Raw genomic sequence first — 23,948 nt, 5'->3', positions numbered from 1 at the left:
AGGATGGCATTGCTGTCCTCTGTCTTCATAACTCATTTTAGTTTTGAAGGTCCTCCAAGTTCTATGAATTCTAGAATAATTGTTTTTCTTGTGTAGAGAGACAGAACAATTCTGAGTTAGATCCTGAAAGAATTGAAAAAGTCTAATTTACATTTTTAAAATTCTGGATCTAAGATTGAATATCTCTATATGCTTTATAAGAAACACAGCAAAACAAGAAATAAACAAATACACACTAGACATAGCCTAACAAAACTGTAGATGTGTCAACATAAATTTTAAAATAAAAACAACATTCAGATAAAAATCATTCAAAGAAACAAGATTGCCCAGCTGGCATGGCTCGGTGGTTACACTGGCCTATGATCCAGGTGATCCTGGTTCAATTCCCAGTCAGGGCACTTGCCTGGGTTATGGGCTCGATCCCCAGTGGCAGGCGTGCTGGAGGCAGCTGATCAATGACTCTCTCATCATTGATGTTTCTGTTTCCCTCTCCACTTCTCCCTTCCTCTTTCTGAAATCAATAAAGGTATATTAAAAAACAAAAACAAACAAGATTGCTCTTTCAAATAGAGACATTTGTTAAGAACACAAAACTTCCTAGGGTTGTATGGTGCTAACATACAACAGAATTAAAAAATGCAAAATCAGTTGGGAACACGAAAAGAAATTTATAATCATAATTAATCAGAATGAACAGACTATTACAGAACATATAAATCAAGCGATAAAGGTTTTAAATAAATAACAGCTATGCCGTATCAAATTCTTTACTTTATGACTTGGTGAGATTCAACAATTTATCTTAATTTTGATGAATACAAATCCACTTTAGGCAATTAAGACGGATTAGTAGAATGACCCAGCATGACCCTTATAACCCCCTCTCCGTGGTGCTCACTATCAGGCTTTTCCCAGGCCCGCCCATATAAACAAATACTAAATGTCTGTCACCACCACAGGAAAGCCACACAGCCTCCCTGGAGGCAACTACTCTATTAAAAGGGGCTACCAGAAAAAGAAAAAACATTTCTGCTCAACTCAGCAAGTGACTCCTCCATTCCTAGGTGGTTAAATTCAATAGAGAACATCTGCCAAGTCTCTTATCTCCCACCTTACTCCAACTCAAATAACAGTAACTGCCCAGGGGGTGAGTCAACAGCCCAGCAGGATCCACACCTTCTCCCTAGTATTCAAAACCGGCCCAAGTATTCAAAACCGGCAACTTTCACTCTTTAAATGAGAGGTTTTGTGAAGAGAAAACTTCTGATTCCTTGCTTGTCTAAGAACTTCTTTCTCTCCCCTCCCTCCCTCCCTCCCTCCCTCCCTCCCTTGTTTGGCTTATACTTAAATGTTAGTTTTGTTCCTTAGATAATTCTAGTTTCCACTCAGGAAAGTAAAGCCTATATTCAACCGTTTTCTAGCAACGAATGCAGAATGACAGGTGTATGGTGGACTCTGGAAACCTTGAGGTTCCTGCTTGCCTGCTTGTTTGGAGCTCTAAAGCATTACGAGAATTCATGCATAAATTACCCATTTTCTCTCCAACAATTCAACTTTATTCAAGTGTCCTTTCAATTCAGGAACCAGATTCTTGCCCTTAATTTCCTTCTTTCCATTTGGGAAATCCGATGAGATGAATGTTGAAATTCTGGATCTATTGGGCCTAACTCAACTTATGTTTCCTAAATTATGTCTCTGGTTTGCTGTACTACATTCTGGGAGGATCCTGTAACTCCATTCTGCTAGCCTGATATTTTGATCTTCACTGGTCTTGACTCGGATATTTGGCCCTCCCACCTGGCTTCTATTTTAAGTCAGTTTTTCATTCCTAAGAATGTTGATTGTTTCTCCAATCCTTTATCTCCCACAAATGAATCTTTCCTTTTATACTTCATATTTTTATTTAAAAATCTCTATATATACACATATTTTTTTTTTTTTTTTTTTTTTTTTACTTTTTCATGTTAAAGAAATCTGGAAATTAGAGATAAGCAAATATAATAGGTAGAAACACCTATATTCCTACCACTCAGAAATAAATACCCTATCATTATTTTTGTGTGATTTTGGTGTCTATCCTTCCATAATTCTTAAACAAATAGAATCATGCTATTTACACTGTTTCAAAAACTGCTTTTTGAAAACAATATATTGTAGTTTTCTCTCACTCTTTTTCCTCACTTTTCTCTCTTAAACAACAAACACTGATGTGTACTTAATATAATTCCCTCAAAATATTTTCCACAGATTAACTAACTTTACTCAAACAATTCTCTATTACTGCAGAAAATATCTAATATATGTATTTAAAATTTCCAAACTTATTTTTTCAGCTATGCTGGAAATGTATATTAATCTATTTACATTTTCTTTTTCTTTTTTTAATATGTCTTTATTGATTTCAGGGAGAGGGAGGGAGAGAGAGAGAGAGAGAGAAACATCAATGATGAGAGAGTCACTGATCGGCTGCCTCCTGCACGCCCCCGACTGGGGATCGAGCCCGCAACCCGGGCATGTGCCCTGACCGGGGATCGAACCCCGATCACCTGGATCCTAGGTTGACGCTCAACCGCTGAGCCGCGCCTGGCCGGGCTCTATTTACATTTTAGAACAAAGCACGCACACAAACATATATCATAAATTTCAAAGTAAACAAAAGAGGCAAGTAGTATTTTCAGTTCTTTTCTCTTCCCCTTCAGTGTTCCCTTCCCATTCCCCAATTTCTCAGACCTAAACTATTAGGTTGGTGTCAGAGCCCCAGTGTGACCAAAGGGCTGCCCAGCCTGGTTGGTGAGAAAGGGCTTGAACGGACAGAGGAGGGAGACGTGAGCAGGGAGGCAGCCCGGAAGAGAACTGCAGAAGAATGCACTGCACTTGAGTCAAGCAATGCAATGTGATGCAGCAATAAAAATGTAAACGCACTGATACACACAGTGTGCTTGAGGCTCAAAAAAAATATTTTGTTTAACTGCAGAAGCCAACACAAAAGCATATATTGTGTATGATTCCTTTCTTGTTGTTTTGAAATTTTAGCATAGGTGAGACTAAGCTATCATGATTTACATCAGATATTGTTTGTTTTTCCTGGATTGTCCTGACTGACAATGGACATGAAGAACATTTTCGAGAGATGGAAATGTTCCATATTTTGACTGAGGTGGTGGTTACATGAGTTGTAAACATTTTTGAAACCTCACTGAAATGTCATTCTAAAACCATGTTTTCATTGCAAGCAAATTATATCTCAATAAATTTAATTTTTTAAAAGCTGACTTCACCTCACTGTCTCTAGAGAACTGAGGAGCTTGGTGTCCCTTTGGCCAGACTGTTAGTGGCTCCCGTACTAACACACAAATGGCAATTGTCATTTGTGTCCCCAATGATCTCTAAACCTTGAGTGACATGAAGAATCATAGATTGAACTTGGAAAGTATGTGAAATGGAAGGAAAACACCTCTTGAGCACATTCTATGCCTGGCACTGTACAACTTGTTTTTGTTTCTATTCTACTATGGGGAGCCCTAAGGTTTTTGGAGCTTAGGGCCTCCGGTCTCTGACCTCTTATTTCCCCGCACAGCTCTGCACACGGCTTCCAGCGTCCTTTAGGGTGTGGTGGGAGGAAGCACGCTCCTCTTCTTGGTCTTATTTCTAAATCAGTTACATTTGTGAATTGAACATTGGAATGATCAGCCCCCGAGTATCATACAGGAAGGATTTCCTCTCTGTGAGGAATGTGTTTCAGGCCTTTGCAGGCAGGAGGAGAAAGCCACACTGAGCATTTCCACCAACGCGGCTTTAGAGCTCCCATCATTCTACGGCTCAGCTCAGTCCAAAGTCTTCCAGGATGACCTTTATTACCTCCACTTTCAAAGTAACTAGAAGGGCTGGAGTCCGGCTCCACCTTTCTCATCAGACCCTTTCTAGGGGAGACTTTCAAATGCCAGTGCCTCCTGGCAGCCCGGTTTGTCCCCCCTCCTAAGAATAGTTCCCCAGTCCAGAGGTGGGTTAGAAGCCTGCTGCTCCCAGGCCCTGCAGCCACACCCTTGGATGCTGGCCACAAGGACAGCCAGCTGCAAACTGTCTCTGGAGTCAGGCATTGCAGGTGTACCGAGGAGACCGGGAGCTTCCAGGAACACCCAGCCTCTGCTCAATCTGGATGGTAAGAGAGACATACGTTGTGATGTGCAGGTGTGTTTTTGGGACCCGTGGGTCCTGAAAAAGGAAGGGCTTGATCTCCGTGTTACATGGTGAGAAAACTACCTTCCTCTTTGGGAGCTTAGCCACAAGAGCTGTTTGTGGTCAAAATAAATAAATAATGTATCAGTGAATGAATGACAAGGAAAAAGATAGGTTAGCTGAGAAGAGTGGACTAATTTTGAGTCCGACCCCATTTCTCAACTTTGAGCTCCGGGTTTTCTGTTTCACGAGAGCCCTGGTGAGAGGCTGCATCCCGGGGAGCACACAGCTCACAGGACACCGGAGGACGGTTTACAGTCCTCTGCACCTGCTGGGGAAACTGCTGGTTTTCAGAAAAAGGAGAGGAAAGGAAAACCCACTGGGGGTGGGTGGGAGTTGGTGGTGTTTATCTTGAGGTCTGTGAGGGAAAACAGACAAAAGCCTGTGTATAAAAAGGGAACTTCTTTCCTAAGACCTTCCCCCGGCGGCTTTCCCACCTCCCCTGCAGCTCCTTTGTCAGAGTGAGCACATCGCGCCGCTGGGCCCCCTTCCAGCTCCGAGGATGGTGCGTTTTCCTGGCTGCGCTGCCGGCGTCCTCTTTGGGGTCCTCCTGCTCCAGGTGCCCACATGGTGCTCAGCAGGTCCGTGTTCTCCCTCATGCTTTTTATTTATTGGCTTGTTTTCAATGGCTCTTCTGTAATGATAACCCGGGGCGTCAGCAGTCACGACTCTACCCCAGGGAAGCTGTGGCTGTGTCTGCTGCCAGCAGGGGGCCTGAGGGTTGGACCTGGAATGGGGGTGACCTCCCTCACATGTCCCTTACTCTTCTGAGTAGACCTCATAAAACTCATAGCTGTAATACATATTTAAATTTTTATTGAGTATGCATGGTGTTAGCCTCTTTAATTTCAATGTAAACGTTTGTAAAATATACTTCGTAATGTTCACACTGCCCAGAAAACCCAACCTGAGTACAAAGACTTTGGACTCAAGACCCCCGAGCTCTATCTGGTTATAATCTTGGAAAAATTATTTATTTTTGGGGGGACATGAGTTCATTATAAAATAAAAGAGCCTTCAGGATCAAGTTTTCAGACGCCAGGCTTGAAGATAAGCTGGGTATGAGATTATAATAATGATACTTTTTATCTCTTTGATTTAAGGTAAATTAGGCAGTAAGATCAAATGTTTAATTCCCGTATATGCTGATTAAGCAATTCTACAAGAATGTATACTAAAGAAAATCTCTTCCATGTGTGTACTTATTATATATATGAAATGTTTACTGTGGGACTGTTTGCAGTAATAATCAATTGGGAGCAATGTAAATATACACTTATGCAGGGAAGTTTAAACTTGATGGTGTGGGCAGTGCCAACATTTAGTACTACTTGTACTAAAATACTTGGATGTTCCTTTTGCAGAAATTGATACATAATGAGCCCACTTAGGTGAAGCAGAATGATATTTTCTGCTTCATTGTGGCTATAAGTACTGTCAAATATCTTTTTCTAAATTAAATGGTTCATATAACATGTATGGCCAACAGCCCAGTACTGGTTAGTAAAGAACATATATCCTTTGAGCTATACCAGTACCTGGATTGCACACAGGAATGGAAAGGAAGGAGGCATGGCTTCAGTCCAGCCTAAAGGCCAATGTCATGCTCCTTGCCCAGGACTGCCTGATCCACACTCCTTGGGACAGGCTGGTCACCAGCTTCTTCCTCTAAGTTCACATGCCTTTGTCATTTGTGCTCAGCCTCCTGAGCACCCATATGGCATGTCTTTCTGAACCCTTCCCACCCCAGAGCCCTGCATTTGCCAGTCCTTAAATCCTAACCATTGACAAGATCCGCAGTATCCTGGGCCTCTGAATGCACATTTTCCCCAGAGGGCACCAGTCACTTTTTAGTGGTCATGAATTTCTATGGCAAAATAATTTTCAAGCAGATGTCTGTAAGTGACTTGACAAAAAAAGGGTGTTTTATAATTCAGGCAAAGTTCCCATTTAGGCCTGCAGGCACCGTCCTTCCCTTCCCTGGGAGTCCAACCCTCCTCCCTGGTAAGGGCTGCCCTGCCTCTTAACACCTGAGGCACTGGCCTCCAAGTTTCGCACTTCTCTCAGTAATTCTTTTAAATTATTATTTTTTAATTTAAATTAAAATTTTTTTTCCCCACAGTTGACATTCAATATTATATTAGTTTCAGGTGTACTGCATAGTGGTTAGACAATTACATAATTTACAAAGTGTCCCCCCTGACAAGTCTAGTACCCACCTGATACCATACAAAGTTACTACAGTATTACTGACTATATTCCCTGTGCTGTACTTTACTTCCCTGAGACTATTTTGTAAGTGCTGATTTGTACTTCTTAATCCTTTCATCTTTTCCACCCAGTCCCCTTAACCGCCCCTCCCCTCTGGCAACCATCAGTTTTTCCTCTGTTTCTATGAATCTTTTCCTGTTTTTGTTGTTGTTGTTTGTTTCTTAGATTCCACATATAAGTGAAACCATGATATTTGTCTTTTGTTTGTCTGACTTATTTCACTTAGCATAATACCTTGTAGATCCATCTCTGTTGTCACAAATGGTAAGGTTTCATTCCTTTTTTGTGGCTGAATAATATTCCATTGTATATAATACAACATCTTTATCCATTCAGAAAAATAGATTTTATGAAAACTATCTCTATGATTCTTTCATAGTTATTGAAAATAAAAGAACTAAAACAGATTACCTTACCTTATCAGCTCTGCTTTTCACCTTGGGGTAGCCGCACGCCATAATCCTCCCGCCACCCCATCCAACATGCAGAAACCTAAATGTCAAGTCAGAAGCATCTCCTCACCGTCCTAGGCACAGGGTCCTGGGATGCAAAGGAGGCATGAAGAGGGGGCCTTCCAACACCCCTCTCCACAGGAAAGATAAATGCTTAATAAGTTACTTTGCCATATTTAATTCTCCATAAATCTCTTTTACATAGATTTTACATAGCTTGCCTAGAAATGCACAGAAAAAATGCCTTCTCAAGGGCCAAACTATCAACAGTTGTCACTTCAGGGCGATACAGTTGAAGAAATCAGACTTCTATATACAAATAAATCGTAAAATGTGTATTAATTTTTGGACAATAACACGAATAAGAAGAAAACACGCGTGGGTCTGTAAGCACCGATGGGTCGGCCGCGTCACCGCGCCCCCCCCTAACCCGCCCGGTTCCCGCGCAGCGCCCGGATTCTCCGTGGAGGGCCCCGCCGAGCCGCTGGTGGCGCTGCTGGGCGCGGACGCCGCGCTGCCCTGCCGCCTGGTGCCCGCGCGCAGCGCCGCCCACATGCGCGTCCGCTGGCTGCGCGCGCGCCCCGCGCGCCTCGTGCTCGCGCACCCGGGCGCCGAGCAGCCGCTGGAGTACCGCGGGCGCGCCGAGCTGGTGCGCGACGCCGTCGGCCAGGGCGCCGTGGCCCTGCGCCTCCGCCACGTGCGCGCCTCCGACGACGGCCAGTACCGCTGCCAGTTTCAGGACGGCGACGTCTCCCGGGAGGCCACCGCGGAGCTGCGCGTCGTAGGTGCGTTACCCCGGCGCGGAGCCCCGGGTCCCGCCGCCGGGCGAGGGGACGGGGGACCTCTGCGCGCTGTGCCCGGCGCCGCGCGGGGAGCTGCTTCCCCGCAGGTCGGCCGCGGCCCCTGCCCTGCTCGCTAAGCACCGGCGGAGGCCGCGCTTCGACGTTTCGCCCGGAAGATCCCGGACGGTTAACCGATCAGTGTTGGTTGGGATAGGCACCGAGGCCCTCACGCGTCAGCCTACCGGCGGGGGAAAGAGCTAGTCCGGCCGGCCTCCTCCCCGCCCCCGTTCTCCCGCCGCGGCGCCTCCGCGCCCCGCCCCGCCCCGCTCAGGCGCGCCCTCTCCCCGCAGGCCTGGGCTCCGTCCCGCACGTTCTCATGGCGGGGCCCGAGGACGGCGGGATTCGCGTGCTGTGCTCCTCGGGCGGCTGGTTCCCCGAGCCCAGGGTGCAGTGGAGGGACCGGGCGGGAGCCGCCTTCCCGTCGGCCTCCGAGTCCCAGACCCGAGATGGGGACGGGCTCTTCCACGCGGAGGCGGCGCTCGTGGTCAGGGACAGCTCCCTGGGCGACGTGACCTGCTCCATCCAGAACCCCCTCTCTGGGCAGGAGAAGGTGTCAACCATCTTCCTTCCAGGTCAGGGCGGCACAATCCGGGCACAGCTGGGTGTGGTAAGGGCGGGGAGGGGGAGGGGGAGGGGGAGGGGAAGGGGGAGGGGAGGGAGGGAGGAGGGGGAGGGGAGCCCTCAGGGAGGGTCAGCTCGGTGGCCTCACTGCGCCAGCCCTGCCTGTGGCAGAGCCCTTCTTTCCCAGGACGTGCCCCTGGAAGGTAGCTCTGGCTGTAGTGCTCCCGGCGCTGGCCCTCCTCCTCCTGGGGGTCAGCTACGCTGGCTGGAGAGTACATCAGGCCAAAGAGAGGGAAGCAAAGAAGACGGAGAAGGAGTCTGGTGAAAGAAATCAGATGAAGAAGGACAAGGAAATGGCACTAAAAGCCAAGGGTAAGTTGGGCAGCAGGACAAACCAGAGGTTTGTAAGACAGCTGGGGGCAGGTTGTGCAGCACGGTTGGGCGATAAAAGGTTGCCAAAGGACCCCAAAGAAAACGCAGGGTACCAAGAATTCCACAGGAGCCCCAGGGAAGGAGAAAGCCACGCGGGGAGCCAGGAGGTTTGGGGGGCAGAGGCGTCATCAGTGTGGCTCAAACCACTCCAGGCACCTCGGTGCCCCAGCCTGTGCTGCTGTCTCAACTGCGGGAAGGTCTTCCACTGTCTTCTCTTCCTATTCGTCCTTCAAGAATAGGCTTCGGAAACACCCAGGGAACCTTAAACCCCCTCCAAGCACAGGGCCCTTCCTCTGTGGCCCCGTGAGGCGTCCCAAGTAACTTTTCTTAGCTCTAGTCATTTTAGATTTGACCTGTAAGTCTGCTAATTTTCTTGCCCACTTCACCATGGTGCCCTTAAGGGAAAGCCAAATTGAACTCATTCAGCTGCTTTCCAAACTCAGGAGCAGCTAAAACCTTCTCTGATGGAGTTTATATCTTCTCTTTCAGCGGATCTCGAAGCAGAGCTCGGTGAGTCTTGCTCTTTCTCATGCCCTGTGGAAAACTTGTTTCCTTTCCACATCCGCTCTGGGTCTCTCACTGAATGTTGTTTCTTCCAGAGAAGCGGAAGAAATTATACGCCGCAGGTAAGGGACCCTGGGTTTCCCATGCCACCTGATGTCCTGATACCTAACACTTCCTCACCTCCCTCTCCTCAGAGGGAAAGACGCAATGACTTAATAATAATAATTAGTGGAAGAAAAATAATGAGAAGGGAGAGAAGTGTGAGTTCCCAGATGAGTGTCTCACCGTGTTTTACCTGGATTTGTTCTGTTTAGATTGGAGGAAGGCCCTGCTATATCCTGGTAAGTAACTCCCTGGCCTCAGATCTTGCCAAGTGCTTCTGGTACTCTAAGCATAATAAGCAGAGATAGAAACACAAACCGCACACCACACACGCACCACATCCACCTGCAGGTTGTGAAAATTTATTCAGTTTCCATCTGTAGTATTTTGTATTTGGAGGCTTAAGAAATCAGTTGTTCTCCATAGCTAAGGAGAAAGGAGAAATAACTGCTACCTTGGAAATTTTACAACAGGGATAGGGTTGACTCAACATGAATTGTGTTAGTTAGGTGACAGTTCCTAACCTGAGACAGGGCACAGAAAGAGTACCATGTGTCCTGTAGTTTCTGAACACTACAGTTTGGGGGTCTTAGAGGAGGAAGTGTGGAGAGTCGAGGAAAAAAAAAAAAAATGATCTGGGGAAGGAAGCATCTCGATTCCTTTCCATTCTCTGGCTCTGTTTCCATCTTGATCTCGATCTGTATTGCTCTTTTTCAGACTGGAGGAAGGAGCAGTTCCAGCTTGGTGAGCAGCTCTTGATCTATCTTTTTGGCTCCCTTCTAACTGGTCCCATTTTCCCTTCCTCACATCACTCCTCGTGGAGGATGGAGGCACCACTATTCTGGTGAGTGGAGGGAGGAGCATGGAGGTCAGTGAATGCTGCCCTGAACTGAAGATTGCTGCTGGATTAGCTGCTCTGGTTGTGCTTTTGTCTTTGTATGTTGGCCCAGCTTTCTCCTCTGTGGAGTCCACTTGGTTCTGAAAGAGAAATTAATGTAGCCCCTCCGTGTGGAGGCCCCCAACTAGTGAAAAGTGCTCGAAATGGCAAGAGTAACTCAGCTGGTCTTTTGAAAAAAATCAGCTCATGTGGAGCCTGTTACTAATTAAGGAATGTAGGTCTGATTTGCAGAAAACAGAAAGAGCGTTATTCTCAAGTGAATACTGGAGACTCTGGCTCACTCCGACATTCTGCCCAGACACTGATAGTAGCGTAGATGAGATAAGATGAGATAAGTAGTGTCGCGCTGTGGGGAGAGCACAGCTAACTCCCCAGCTCCACCGCCCCCAACATGCACTTTCAGAGGAGGGTCTTTCACCACGTGGTCCACATCTGTTGCTTTATGGTTCCCCTGTACAACTGGTGTCCGAGATGTACAATGTTGTCCTTTCCTCTCTTCCAGCTCCTGTGACTCTAAATCATAAAAGTTTTCCCCAGAACAGTTCTGACCCAGAGAGAAAAGAGACATTGAGAGAGGAAACACAGGGTCTCTCTCTTAGCAACAAGCAGGGGGATTGCAACCTCATCGCACTCGATAAGGAAGGCTTCACTTCAGAGAAATATTACTGGGAGGTAGATGTTGAGGGCACTGAGGAGTGGACGCTAGGTGTTTATGAGGAGCCCACGGACAGCAGTGGATCATGCGAAGGTCCACAAAAGAAATTCAGAGTCTTAGAGAAAAAGGGATGTGACTACAGGGCTCTGGAGTGTTGTCTCCAAGACATTTCTCTAGAAGAGCGTCTCCAGATAGAAAGTTGTCCACAAAAGATTGTGATTTTCTTGGATCATGAGGATAGTGACATTTCTTTCTACAACATGACTGATGGTACCCACATCTTCTCCTTCACCCAGACCAACTTCTCTGGGTCACTATATCCTTACTTCCAACGGAAATCCATGGAGCTTTCCCCATCCGCTCAATATTAAGTGACTTAGAGGAAAAACCTATACCCTGAAGACAGTAGCCCCTTCCCTGTCAATGCTGCTAGCACTCCAGTCCTGATGGCAGGCCTCGAGCCCACTGATTTTGAGGCGTCTTGGCCTAAGGCCTTATATATCTGCATGACCAGTGCCTGATCCTCAAGCAGTGTTTCTTAACCTCCAGAGAAGAATCATTTCCTCGGTTATTGTTATAAATGTTGTTTCTTGATTCATATGTAATGTATCACAGATTGATAATTTTCTAAAATGAATTACTGCGAAATGAAGTGAATAAAAAATGACACACAATTACGAGTGGTAATTATTATTAGATTCAGCATACCTAAAACTATTCTGACAATTTGCTCTAAAAGTTTTATAATACTTTACGTCTGTATTTCTTTCATAAACACCTGGTAAGAAACAGTTTATATAGAGGCACTTGCCTGTGCACCACATTTCAAGTAGCTTTGCTAACACAATAGTCAAAGGAATAAAGTTTTGGATGAACCTCCTCACATTTCTCAACACCAACACAATAAAAATGACCGAGTGTGCATTTTTAAATGTTAAAGGAGAAAAGTCATAACAATCTATATCTAAAGGATAATTTGAAGAAAGAAAACCAAATGTCAATACCAGTCTAATTCTAACAAATGTGATGATTTCAACGTGATGGCAGCTGGGGAGACCAGAGTGAAGTCAGAGCACACTGAGGTATTCATCTTATTGAAGGAGAGAGAGAAATTGCTTTGCGTAAGATATTAATAAGGAAAATGGCTACTTTATCCTCTTGGGAATTCTCGATGTGTCCACTGGCAGAGGTAAAGAAAAGTTCTCCCTCCAATCGCACTACCTGTTATGTGACCCAAATTGAGCTTCTGGGGGGAGAAACTACAATGTGTGAGATGCAAATTACATTGGATGGGATTAATAGATAAGCCATTGCAAAAATAAATGATTAGTGAAAGTGAAGACATAGAAATGGAAACTGTCCAAAATAAACCGCAAAGAATTTTTTAAAAATGGAACACACCCAACCCCCTCCCCCCAACCCGTGAGCATCCATCGGCATCCCAAACAATATAATTTGGTGGGAAAATGCAGCCACCTGGTGGACAAGCTGAGAATACATTGCCAACAGCTCCAATAAAATCATTTGTGAGATCATGCTGCCATCTTGTGGACAAGCGTCAGAAAGCATTGCCCGCATCCTTAATAATATCTTTTGGTGGGAAAATGCTGCCGCCTGGTGGAAAAGAGCGAGAATGCATTGTCAGCAGCACCAATAAAATTTGGTGGAAAAATGCAGCCGCCTGGTGGACAAACGTGGGAATGCATTGCCTGCATACCCAATGACATCATTTGTGAGATCATGCTGCCATCTTGTGGACAAGCGTCAGAAAGCATTGCCTGCATCCTCAATAATATCTTTTGGTGGGAAGATGCTGCCCCCCGGTGGGCAAGAGTAAGAATGCATTATCAATAGCCCCAATAAAATCATTTGATTGAAAAATGCTGTCATCTGGTGGAAAAATGTGAGATGCATTGCCAGCATCTCTAATATAATTGCTTGTGAGATCCTTCTGCAGTCTTGTGGATAAATATGAGAATGCAATGCGAGCAACCCCAATAAAATCCTTTTGTGGAAAATTCCTGCTACCTGGTGTACAAATGTGAAAATGCACTGACAGCCTCCCCAATAAAATCGCTTGTGAGATCATGCTGCCATCTTGTGGGAAATCTTCAGAAAGCATTGCCAGCATCCCCAATAAAATCATTTGGCGGAAAAATGCAACCACCTGTTGGACAAACATGGGAATGCATTGCCAGCATCCACAATAACACCGTATGTTAGAAAAAGTTGCCACCTGGTAAATAAAAGTGAGAATGCATTGCCAGCATCATGCTGCCATCTGATGTACAGGCGTGAGAACCAATTGCCAGCATTTCCAATAAATAAACTTGGGGGGAAAACGCTGTCAACTTGTGGAGAAACATGTGAATGCATTGCCAGCACCCCAAATAAAATCACCTGTTAGATCATGCAACAATCTGGTGGGAAAGCATGAGAATACGTCGCCAGGATTCCCAATAAAATCATTTGGTGGGAAAATGCTGCCACCTCATGGACAATTGTGGGAGTGCATTGCCAGCATCCCCAATAAGATCAAAGAGCCAACAGATTTGGTGTCTGGTTAGAGCCAGTTTCCTGGTTTGGAGGTGACTGTCTTACTGTGTCCTCACATGGCTGAGGGGATAAGGCAGCTCTCTGACATGTCTTTTATAAGGATATTAATTCAATTTGTGAGGGTTCCATCCTCATGACTTAATCACTCCCCAAAGGTCCCACCCCCAAATTCCATCACATTGGGGATTAGGTTTTAACATATAGATTTTGGGGGCACACATTCAGTCTATAGCAAGGTCCAGTGAACTTAAAGCACAAAAATGAAGAAGGCCATGGCACATAAAAATCCAATTTCTCAAAATCAAAGATTTTTAAGAAGCCAAAGTAAAAAACACACATATGAACAGAAGAACAACAGTAAGGATGAAAGCATATTTCACATAAACAATGCAAGCGAGAAAACAGTGGAGAAACATCTCAAAGTACTGAAAAACAAATTGTTAAAATAGGATTTAGTGCCCAGTGAAAATATTTTTCAAAAATAAAGGTGAGCCCAGCCAGGCATGGCTCAGCTGCTGAGCATCGACCTAGGATCGAGGCGATCGGGGTTCGATTCCTGGTCAGGGCACATGCCCGGGTTGTGGGCTGCAGCTGATCAATGACTCTCATCATTGATGTTTCTATCTCTCGCTCTCCCCCTCCTTTCCTCTCTCTGAAATCAATAAAGATATATTAAAAAAAAAAAAGGTGAAATAAAGATATTTTCACTTATAGGTGAACAGGAAAAAAATCAAAAACAAACATCACCAGAGACCCACACTACAAAAAATGCTAAATGCAGTATTTTAGGCAGAAGAAAAGTGGTAACTGATGGGAATTTGGATCTATACAAAGGATGAAGAGCACTGGAAATGAATTTTGTGTAGGTAATTGTAGAATGATTTCTTCTTATTGTTTAAAAATTCAAAAGATAACTGGATCCTTAAACAGAAACAATAACAATGAAGTATGAGATTTATAACAGAGGAAACATTTAAGTGTATTCTAACAACAGCACAAAGGCCAGGAGGAAAGACATGAAAATATACTGCTGTAAGTCTCTTATCCTGGACATGGAGTAATATGTCACTTGAGGTTAGAATATTATAAGTTAAACATAAATATTATAAACCCCAAGCAACCACTAAAATAGTAAAAAAATAATTATAGCTGTTAAAAAAAAAGATATAAAATAGAATCATAAAAAATATACAATTAGTCAAAACAAAGTCAGAAAATGAGGTAAAAGGTAACAAAGTACAGATGGGACAAACAGATGATAAATAGATGATAGATGTGAGCCATATCAATAATTACAGTAAATGCAAATGCAAGGAGTGTTGGGGTGGTTAAGAAAAGAAATACCCATTTAAGGAAAGAAATATATGCTGCCCACAATAAATATACTTTAAATATAAAGGCACATATAGGTTAAAAGTAAAAAGATGAAAAAATATATATCACGCAAACATTAGTCAAAAGATAGCTAGAGTGGCTTTAGTAATATCAGACAAGTAGATTATAGAAGAAAGGACATTTCCCAGGATAAGGTAATTCTAATTATAAAGAGATCTATTTATCAAGAGGATATAATAATACTGTGACCTTCTGTTAAGCAAATGTTTCTCAATTACAACACTGAAAGCACATTCCATGAAATTTTTCAAAATTAATAGATTAAGGAGCTAGATGCCTAGATATCCTTGCCCACCACACACTTATTTCCATGTTGGCAGAATTCTGGAGTATGCTGTCCATAGAGAATAAACTGATCATTTTGGTTAGAGAAAAGACAGATGATAGGTTAGATAGAAACATAGTTTAATAAAATGCTAGTATGTCAAAAATTCCATAATCTAGACTTGTAACCTCCATGTAACAATTTGGAAGACTTTTTCTGGGGAATCTGATTTGCCTAAGAGAAAACACCTGTAAAGGTAGCCAAAGGGTGGGGAGTAGTTCCTGTCAAGATGGTGACATAGGTAAATGTGATACTCAAATCCTCCCACAACACATCAAAATTACAACTAAATTACACAACCATCATTTAGAACCACCTGAAATCTAGCTGAATAGAAGTCCTACAACTAAGGATACAAAGAAGCAGCCACATCAAGACTAGTAGGAGCTAATATTCTCAACAATAAAGATTTTTTTAAAAAGACTGGTAAGAGGGTGGAGAAATGGAATGGGCTGGTCCTACACCCACGTGTGGCTGACAAAAATCAGGAGGCATATCTCAGCTGGAGATATTACCCCTGAGAAGTGAGGGGTCCCAGCACCCCACCAGGCCCCCAAGCCCAGTGTTCCAGTGCCAGAAAGAGAAGTCCCCACAACTTCTGGCTGTAAAAACCAGCAGGGATTATGGCTGAGTGAGACAAAGGGCTGCTGGAGTCCAGGCGTTCCTCTTCAAGGTCCTGAAAACTGACTTATTTGGACTCACTCACTCTGAGTGCCAGTCCTGGGCAGCAGCTCAAAAGGTATCAGGGTCATGCAGGGAGGAACTGAATTGTCTGGCATTGAGGTGAGAGCTGGAAGTGCAGCTTTCTCCCAGACAGAAGTGTAGGCAGAAGGTTGAAATTATATCAGGCATCTTCTCAGACCACAATGCCATGAAACTAGAAATCAACCAAATAAAAAACTAAAAAATATTCAAACACATGGAAGCTAAATAGCATGCTATTAAACAATGAATGGGTTACCAACGAGGGCAAGGAAGAAATCAAACACTCCTTGGAAAAAAAAGAAAATGAACAGACAACAACCCCAAATCTGCGAGACACGGCGAAAGCAGTCCTGAGAGGAAAATTCATAGCATTACAGGCCTATCTCAAGAAACAAGAAAAAGCTCTATTGGATCATCTAACAACAACTAAAAGAACTAGAACAAGAACAGCAAGAAAAGCCCCGAGGGAGGAAATGATAAAGATCAGAGCAGAAATTAATGACTTACAGACAAAAAATACAGTACAAAAAAAATCAATGAAACCAAGAGCTGGTTCTTTGAAAAGATAAATAAGATTGATGCACCTTTAGCCAGACTCGCTAAGAAACAAAGAGAGAGGACCCAAATAAATAAAATCAGAAATGAAAGAGGCAATATAACAACTGACACAACAGGAATACAAAGGATTGTAAGAAAATACGATGAGCAACTAACAAACTGCAGAACATGGCTGAAATGGACAAATTCCTAGAAGCATACAACCTTCCAAAGCTGAATCAGGAAGAAGCAGAAAACCTGAATAAGCTGATAACTACTAATGAAATTGAAGCAGTAATCAAAATACTCCCAGCAAATGAAACTCCTGGAGCAGATGGATTTACAGGTGAGTTTTACCAAACATTCAAAGAAGAATTAACACCTATTCTACTCAAGCTATCCCAGAAAACTTTAGAGCAGGAAAAACTCCCAAACTGTTTTTATGAGGCCAGCATCATCCTAATCCCAAAACCAGATAAAGACACTACAAAGAAAGAAAATTACAGGCCAATATCCCTGATGAACATAGATGCTAAAATCCTCACTAAAATACTAGCAAACCAGATCCAGCAATACATTAAAGAGATCATACACCATGACCAAGTGGGATTTATTCCAGGGATTCAAGGCTGGTACAACATCTGCAAATTAATAAACATGATACATCACAAAAACAAAATGAAGGACAGAAATCATATTATTAAATCAATAGACGCAGAAAAAGCATTCTACAAAAGCCAGCACCCATTTCTGATAAAAACTCTCAGCAAAGTGGGAATAGAGGGCTCATACCTCAAGATAATAAAGGCCATGTATGACTGCTGGGAGCCAGTGATGTGTCTGGACATGGTCCACATCACCTGAGGGTCTGGAGCCAAGGACTCGACCCTCCCCACAAGTTCCCACGAGGAGCCGAGATCAAGATAATTACCAAGGTCTGGGCTCACGCAGGAGGCAGGGCGTTTACTCTGAAAGAGTGTTCATGCGGCCTTGAGGGAACTACTTTGCATCACCCTCACCTCATTACCACTTGTTTGTTACTCACTGTATAATAAAGGCATTGAAGCCATTTGGGGCTGCTCCTCGTCAGAGGACAGTCCTCCCGATCCCATAACTTTGTTTCATTCTCACCGCTCGACCTCAGGTTTGTTCGTTTCCCAGGCTGGTTCCTGACAAGTGGCGCCGGAGCAGGGACCTGAGTACTTGAGACGCAACTTAAGGTAAGGCGAGGGCTCCTCTCCATGTGAGCAGCGCCGCCAGGAAAGGAATTGGGGTAAGAGGAGCATTTTGATTTACAGTTAGGAGTAAAATAAGATGGGTCAGTGTGTGAAAAAGAGGCATCCCCTTTGTAAAAATGTTTCCAAGTGGCTATATATAGAAGAAACAGTTGCTTGTGAATATATACTTTTGTAAATAATATTTAATTTTTTAAATAATATATTTGGTGCTGTTTTCTCAGATTCCCTGAGAGCACTTTTTATTTTCATTTTTAAATTTTATGGTTTTCTCTGCATTTCTTGAAGTATATTTTAAGGGAAACAGTGATCACCAATGTATTTAGAAAAAAAAAAGAAAAAGAGATCTCTAGCACATTAGTCTGGAGGCGGTGAAGTGGCGTCTCTGTAACCCCAATGGAGTGGACTCTACAGTACACATTGGTAGGCTGAAAATCCAAATTCTTTTCTTGCACCAGTATTGGCTTAAAAAAAAAGAAAGAAATATAATCAAATAAATTTAGTAACAATTTAGAGTGAAACAAATTGGAAAGTTGGAATCATGTTTGTGCGTACAGGTGCGTGTGTGCGTGTGTGTGTGAAGCACTTTGCCTTGTGCCTCATGTTTTCTTTTTTATTGGGGACACTATACCTGTGGTTTACACCTTGGGCACATAAGGACTTTTCCTCTCTTTCATTCGAGTGGACCACCACACAAACCTCGAGGGCCTTGTTTTCCTGAGCATGGAGCTGTTGCCGGTTTATCCCTTCTTTCTTTGTGTGCTCAGCTTTTCCAGACTGTAAAGGAAATCTGTTGTTTGCGGAGATCAGGCAGAGTCAAACCTGTGTTTCTGAGATGTGAGACCCCAGGGCTCCAGTCGTAGTAGAAGCCACATGTTAAAACATCGTCGGTTTTGGGTTGAAAACAATGCAGTGTAAAACAATACACACGCCCTGTTGGTAAACAGCTGGTTTTTTTAAAGGTCAGATCACCTCAGGTTCAGGAAATGGCTGGGAAATCAAACCTTGAACACAGTCAACTTACAAGTTCTTTTTTTTTATTTTTATTTTTATTTTATTTTTATTTATTTATTTTTTTAAATTTTATTATTGTTTAAAATAATACAGATGTCCCTTTTTCTCCCCAATGACCCGTTCCACCCCGTTCTTTCCCCCTCCCCAGTCCCTCTCCCCACCATTGTCCGTGTCCTTGGGTTGTGCATAGATGCACATAAATTCTTTGGTTACTCTCTCCCCTCCACCCACCCGCCCTCCTCCATCCCTCTGACATTCCTCAGTCTCATCCATGCCTCCACATCACTGAATCTATTCTGTTCATCAGTTTATTAAGTTCTTTGGATAAGCCAGGCAGCGAAAGACAAGTTCTTTTAAAAGTCTGCTTCAAGTGAGAAATCGTGCTAATGGTCTAAGTAGAGGAAAGAGATGTTTAATTTTTAAAATTAAAATACAGACATGAAATCTGCCAGTCGTGAAAGGTAAAGCCAAGAAGCAGCAAGCTCTTCTCATTTTTCCAAATTTTATCTCCCAGATGTCTTTGTGTAACGTTTCCGTGAGAGTGAGTTTCCTTCCCAACCTGCAGAGACTGCCTTTGAATACAGAACCTGTTTAGGCTCGTGCTTACAAACTATTTGTTGGGTTTGGGTTTTGTTACTTTCTTTTGTTTATATTTCTGTTGTTGTTGTTGGCATTTTTCAGGTCACTTTGCTTTACTAACAAAGATAATTATTTTCAAAATAATTTGTCTTTACCTTTTCCTATATTTGTACATAGTGATTCAGTATTAGAGAAAAGTGCACTGTTCCTGTCATCTTTCCAATCTGTGCTGGTGCCCATTTGAGGAAATAAAGTTCCTACATGTGGAATTGCTGCCCACGTACTGAAACACTGTCCAAACTGGAGACCATGCAGATACGGTATGGCCGTGAGACACCCCATAGAAGGAACCTCTTTGGCAGGTTATGACTGGGCCACGCCTAACCCTGTGGGACGTTCACACTGTGGACTGACTGAAGCTCCTGGAGGATTTGTGGAGCCCTTACTGACAGAGCACGGACGCGTTCACCTCATGTACGGAAGTGAGCAGCAAACACGGACATTGTCATAGTGAAACATAAAGATGAGAATCATCCAAGTGGGAACTACTCTGTTAAAGGAGGTTTAGCCTGTGTTCCTCCTCCTTATGTAGTATTGGTAGGTAAGGTTTTGATTAAGAAATTAGTTGATTATTATACTATTAATTGTGAAAATTGTAACCTTACAAATTGTGTATCTAGTGCTAATGCAAACCTAGATTTGTTGGTATTGCACCAACCTGCGTTTGTAATGCTTCTGGTTAAGATGCAAGGACATTGGTGTACTAATGAAGGACTTGAAGTGTTGCAAGAGTTAAGTGAACTATTGGAGAGACCTAAAAGATTCCTGGGACGGTTGATAGCCGGTATTGCTGCTTTAGTTTCTATTATTGCTACAGCTGCTGTTGCTGGAGTTGCTCTTACTCAAGAAATGCATACAGCGAGTTTTGTTAATGGGTTAGCAAAAAATGTATCTGATGATTTGGGAGCTCAAGAAAGGATTGATAGGAGCCCGGCCGGGCGTGGCTCAGCGGTTGAGCATCGACCTAGGATCCAGGCGATCAGGGTTCGATTCCCGGTCAGGGCACATGCCCCAGTTGTGGTCTTGATCAATGACTCTCTCATCATTGATGTTTCTGTCTCTCTTTCTCCCTCTCCCTTCCTCTCTCTGAAATCAATAAAGATATATTTTTTTTAAAAAAAGAATTGATAATAAATTAGAGGATAAGTTGAATGCCTTAGAAGAAGCTGTTACTTTAGGAGATCAAATTCAAAATGTGAAGGTTAGAATGTCGCCGCAGTGTCATGTTCAGTTTCAATGGCTTTGTGTTACCAAGAAACCATATAATCACTCTGAACGGGGGTGGGATAGGGTTAAAAACCATCTTATGGGGATATGAAGTCAAAATAATGTATCTATTGATGTTGCCGCTTACATGCTGATATAAATGCTATAGAATCTGCTCCTCCTCTGGATACCTCACCCGCTGACTTAGCAAAATAACTGTTTGACAAGTTTTCTAATATTCTCTCTGGGCATAGTTTATCCTCATGATTTTATTCTGGTATTATGTTGTTGGCTGTAGTATTAATATTCCTATGTTTATTCCCAGTCTGTGTCTGAGCAGGAACGCGGAGCATCTCAGAGCTGCAGACAGGAGTCCACTGGCTCAAATTAAAAAGTAAAGAAGGGGGAGATGTTGGGAGCCGGTGACGTGTCTGCACATGGTCCATGTCACGTGAGGGTCTGGAGTTAAGGACTTGACCCTCCCCACAAGTTCCCACGAGGAGCCGAGATAAAGAAATTACCAAGGTCTGGGCTCACGCAGGAGGCAGGGTGTTTACTCTGAAAGCGTGTTCATGCGGCCTTGAGGGAACTACTTTGTGTCACCCTCACCTCATTACCAATTGTATGTCAATTACTATATAATAAAGGCATTGAAGCCATTTGGGGCTGCTCCTCATCAGAGGACAGTCCTCCTGATCCCATAACTTCGTCTGTCTGTTTCATTCCCACCACTCGACCTCAGGTTTGTTCGTTTCTCAGGCTGGTTCCTGACATATGACAAACCTACAGCCAATATCATACTCAATAGTCAAAAACTAAAACCATTTCCCTTAAAAACAGGAACAAGGTGGAGATGTCCACTTTCACCCTCTTATTCAACATAGTGCTGGAAGTCCCCGCCACAGCCATCAGACAGGAAGAAAACATAAAAGGTTCCAAATTGGAAAGGAGGAAGTAAAACTGTCATTATTTGCAGGTGACATGATATTGAACCTACAGAATCCTAAAGAGTCCATCAAAGTACTACTAGATTTGATAAATGACTTCAGCAAGGTAGCTGGATACAAAATTAACATCCAGAAATCGATGGCATTTTTATACACCAACAATGAACTCTCAGAAAGAGAAACTAAAAAAACAATAACACTTATCATTGCAGCTAAAAATATAAGATACCTGGGAATAAAGTTAACCAAGGATGTAAGAGCCTGTACTCGGAAAACTACATGACACTGAAAAAGGAAATAGAGGAAGATTTAAACAAGTGGAAGAAGATACCATGCTCATGGGTTGGAAGAATTAATATCATTAAAATGTCCATACTACCCAAAGCAATTTATAAATTCAATGCAATTCCTATTAAAATACCAACACCATATTTCACAGACCTAGAACAAACATTTTGAAAATTTATATGGAACCAAAAAAGACCCCAAATAGCTGCAGCCATCTTGAGAAAAAGAACAGAGTGGGAGAGATCACATTACCGTACTTCAAACTGTATTACAAAGCCACTGTAATCAAAACGGCCTGGTATTGGTACAACAGGCATATAGATCAATGGAACAGAACAGAGACCCCAGAAATAGACCCACGCCATTATGGTCAGTTAATATTTGACAAAGGAGGCAAGAATACCCAGTGGAGTAAGGACAGTCTCTTCAGTAAGTGGTGCTGGGAAAATTGCACAGATACATGCAAAAAAAAAAAAATGAAACTAGACCACCAACTTTCACCATATACAAAAATAAACTCAAAATGGATAAAAGACTTAAATGTAAGTCACGGAACCATAAAAATCCTGGAAGAAAACATAGGCAATAAAGTCACAGGCATCCCATGTAGAGGACTTTTCACTGATACATCTCCTAGGGCAAGAGAAACAAAGGAAAAAATAAACATATGGGACTACATCAAACTAAAAAGCTTCTGCACAGCAAAAGAAAACAGCCTCAAAATACAAAGGAACCCCACGGTTTGGGAAAACATATTTGCCAAGGATGAATCTGATAAGGGGCTAATTTCCAAAGTGTACAAAGAACTCATAGCACTCAGCAAGAGGAAGACAAACAACCCAATTAAGAAATGGGCAAAGGACCTGAATAGACACTTCTCCAAAGAGGACATACAGATGCCAAGAGACACATGAGAAAATGCTCAACATCGCTAATCATCAGAGAGATGCAAATTAAAACCACAATGAGGTGTCACCTCACACCTGTCAGGATGGCTCCATCAACAAATCGACAAACAACATGTGCTGGCGAGGGTGTGGAGAAAGGGGAACCTAGTGCACTGCTGGTGGGAGTGCAGACTGGTGCAGCCACTGTGGAAAACAGTATGGAGGTTCCTCAAAAGATTAAAAATGGAGCTGCCATTTGACCCAGTGATCCCACTCCTAGGAATATATCCTAAGAATCCTGAGACACTAATCAGAAAGGATATATGTACCCCGATGTTCATAGCAGCACAGTTTACAATAGCTAAGATCTGGAAGCAGCCCAAGTGCCCATCACTAGATGAGTGGATGAAAAGCTGTGGGACATTCACACCATGGATACTACGCAGCTATAAAGAAGAAGAATCTCTTACCCTTTGGGACAGTACGGATGGACCTGGGGAATATTATGCTAAGTGAAATAAGCCAGGCAGAGAAAGACAAACATCACATAATCTTGCTTATATGTGGAATCTAAAGAATTTAATAAACTGATGAACAGAATGGATTCAATGACATGGAAGCATAGATGAGACTGACGAATGTCAGAGGGATGGAGGAGGGCGGGTGGGTGGAGGGGGAGAGAGTAACCAAAGAATTTATGTGCATATATACACAATCCAAAGACATGGACAAAGGTGGGGAGAGGGAGATTGGGAAGGGGAAGGAACGGGGTGGAATGGGTCATTGGGGAGAAAAAGGGACATTTGTAATATTTTAAACAAAAATAAAATTAAAAAAAAAAAACTTTGTGCGTCAATAAAAAAAATAGGGGGTTTAAAATAAAAAAGGTGTAGAACAGAAAAAAAAAGAGAGACAATGATGTGTTTGTCCTTCTAACTGCTCAGAGAACAATTTCCTTGATGGCAACTTTGTTTTAATTTTATTAATTTATACTGTTCGCAGAGTAAAAACTCATTAAATGTATTCAGAACAAAAGATCAGTTGAATGAATGAATTTCATGTGTCTTTATATTTCTTATTCTCGTCACTCCATTGTCACCTATATTCTCAAAGTAATTTGTATTAGAGAAATCTATACATCATTTTCGAAGTTTGTGGATTTTCCCATATGCATCTGTTTTCCATGAATTCTCTGAGTGTGATAGGAAACCTCTTTTCTGTCATTCTTCCTCTCATTCCTTCCTTCTCTGTATATTGC

At 42.9% G+C, this 23,948-nt stretch overlaps 1 protein-coding gene across 1 annotated transcript; it reads left to right on the top strand.

Annotated features, from left to right (window-relative positions):
• Positions 1–7,293: 7,293 nt before the first annotated feature.
• On the top strand, positions 7,294–11,630 carry LOC107544124 (butyrophilin-like protein 1). Its single transcript, XM_087817231.1, has 8 exons — positions 7,294–7,747; positions 8,095–8,376; positions 8,537–8,737; positions 9,287–9,307; positions 9,397–9,423; positions 9,616–9,642; positions 10,121–10,147; positions 10,804–11,630. Exons 1-8 carry the CDS (start codon positions 7,294–7,296, stop codon positions 11,325–11,327), a joined length of 1,563 nt encoding a protein of 520 aa, XP_087673357.1. The 3' UTR covers positions 11,328–11,630.
• Positions 11,631–23,948: the final 12,318 nt, after the last annotated feature.

The sequence above is a fragment of the Miniopterus natalensis genome, chromosome 5 (assembly GCF_054644295.1).
Source record: "Miniopterus natalensis isolate mMinNat1 chromosome 5, mMinNat1.hap1, whole genome shotgun sequence".
Lineage (NCBI taxonomy): Eukaryota > Metazoa > Chordata > Mammalia > Chiroptera > Miniopteridae > Miniopterus > Miniopterus natalensis.
The sequence above is the reverse complement of the archived record's forward strand: the minus strand, read 5'-3'. Positions and strand labels throughout refer to the sequence as shown.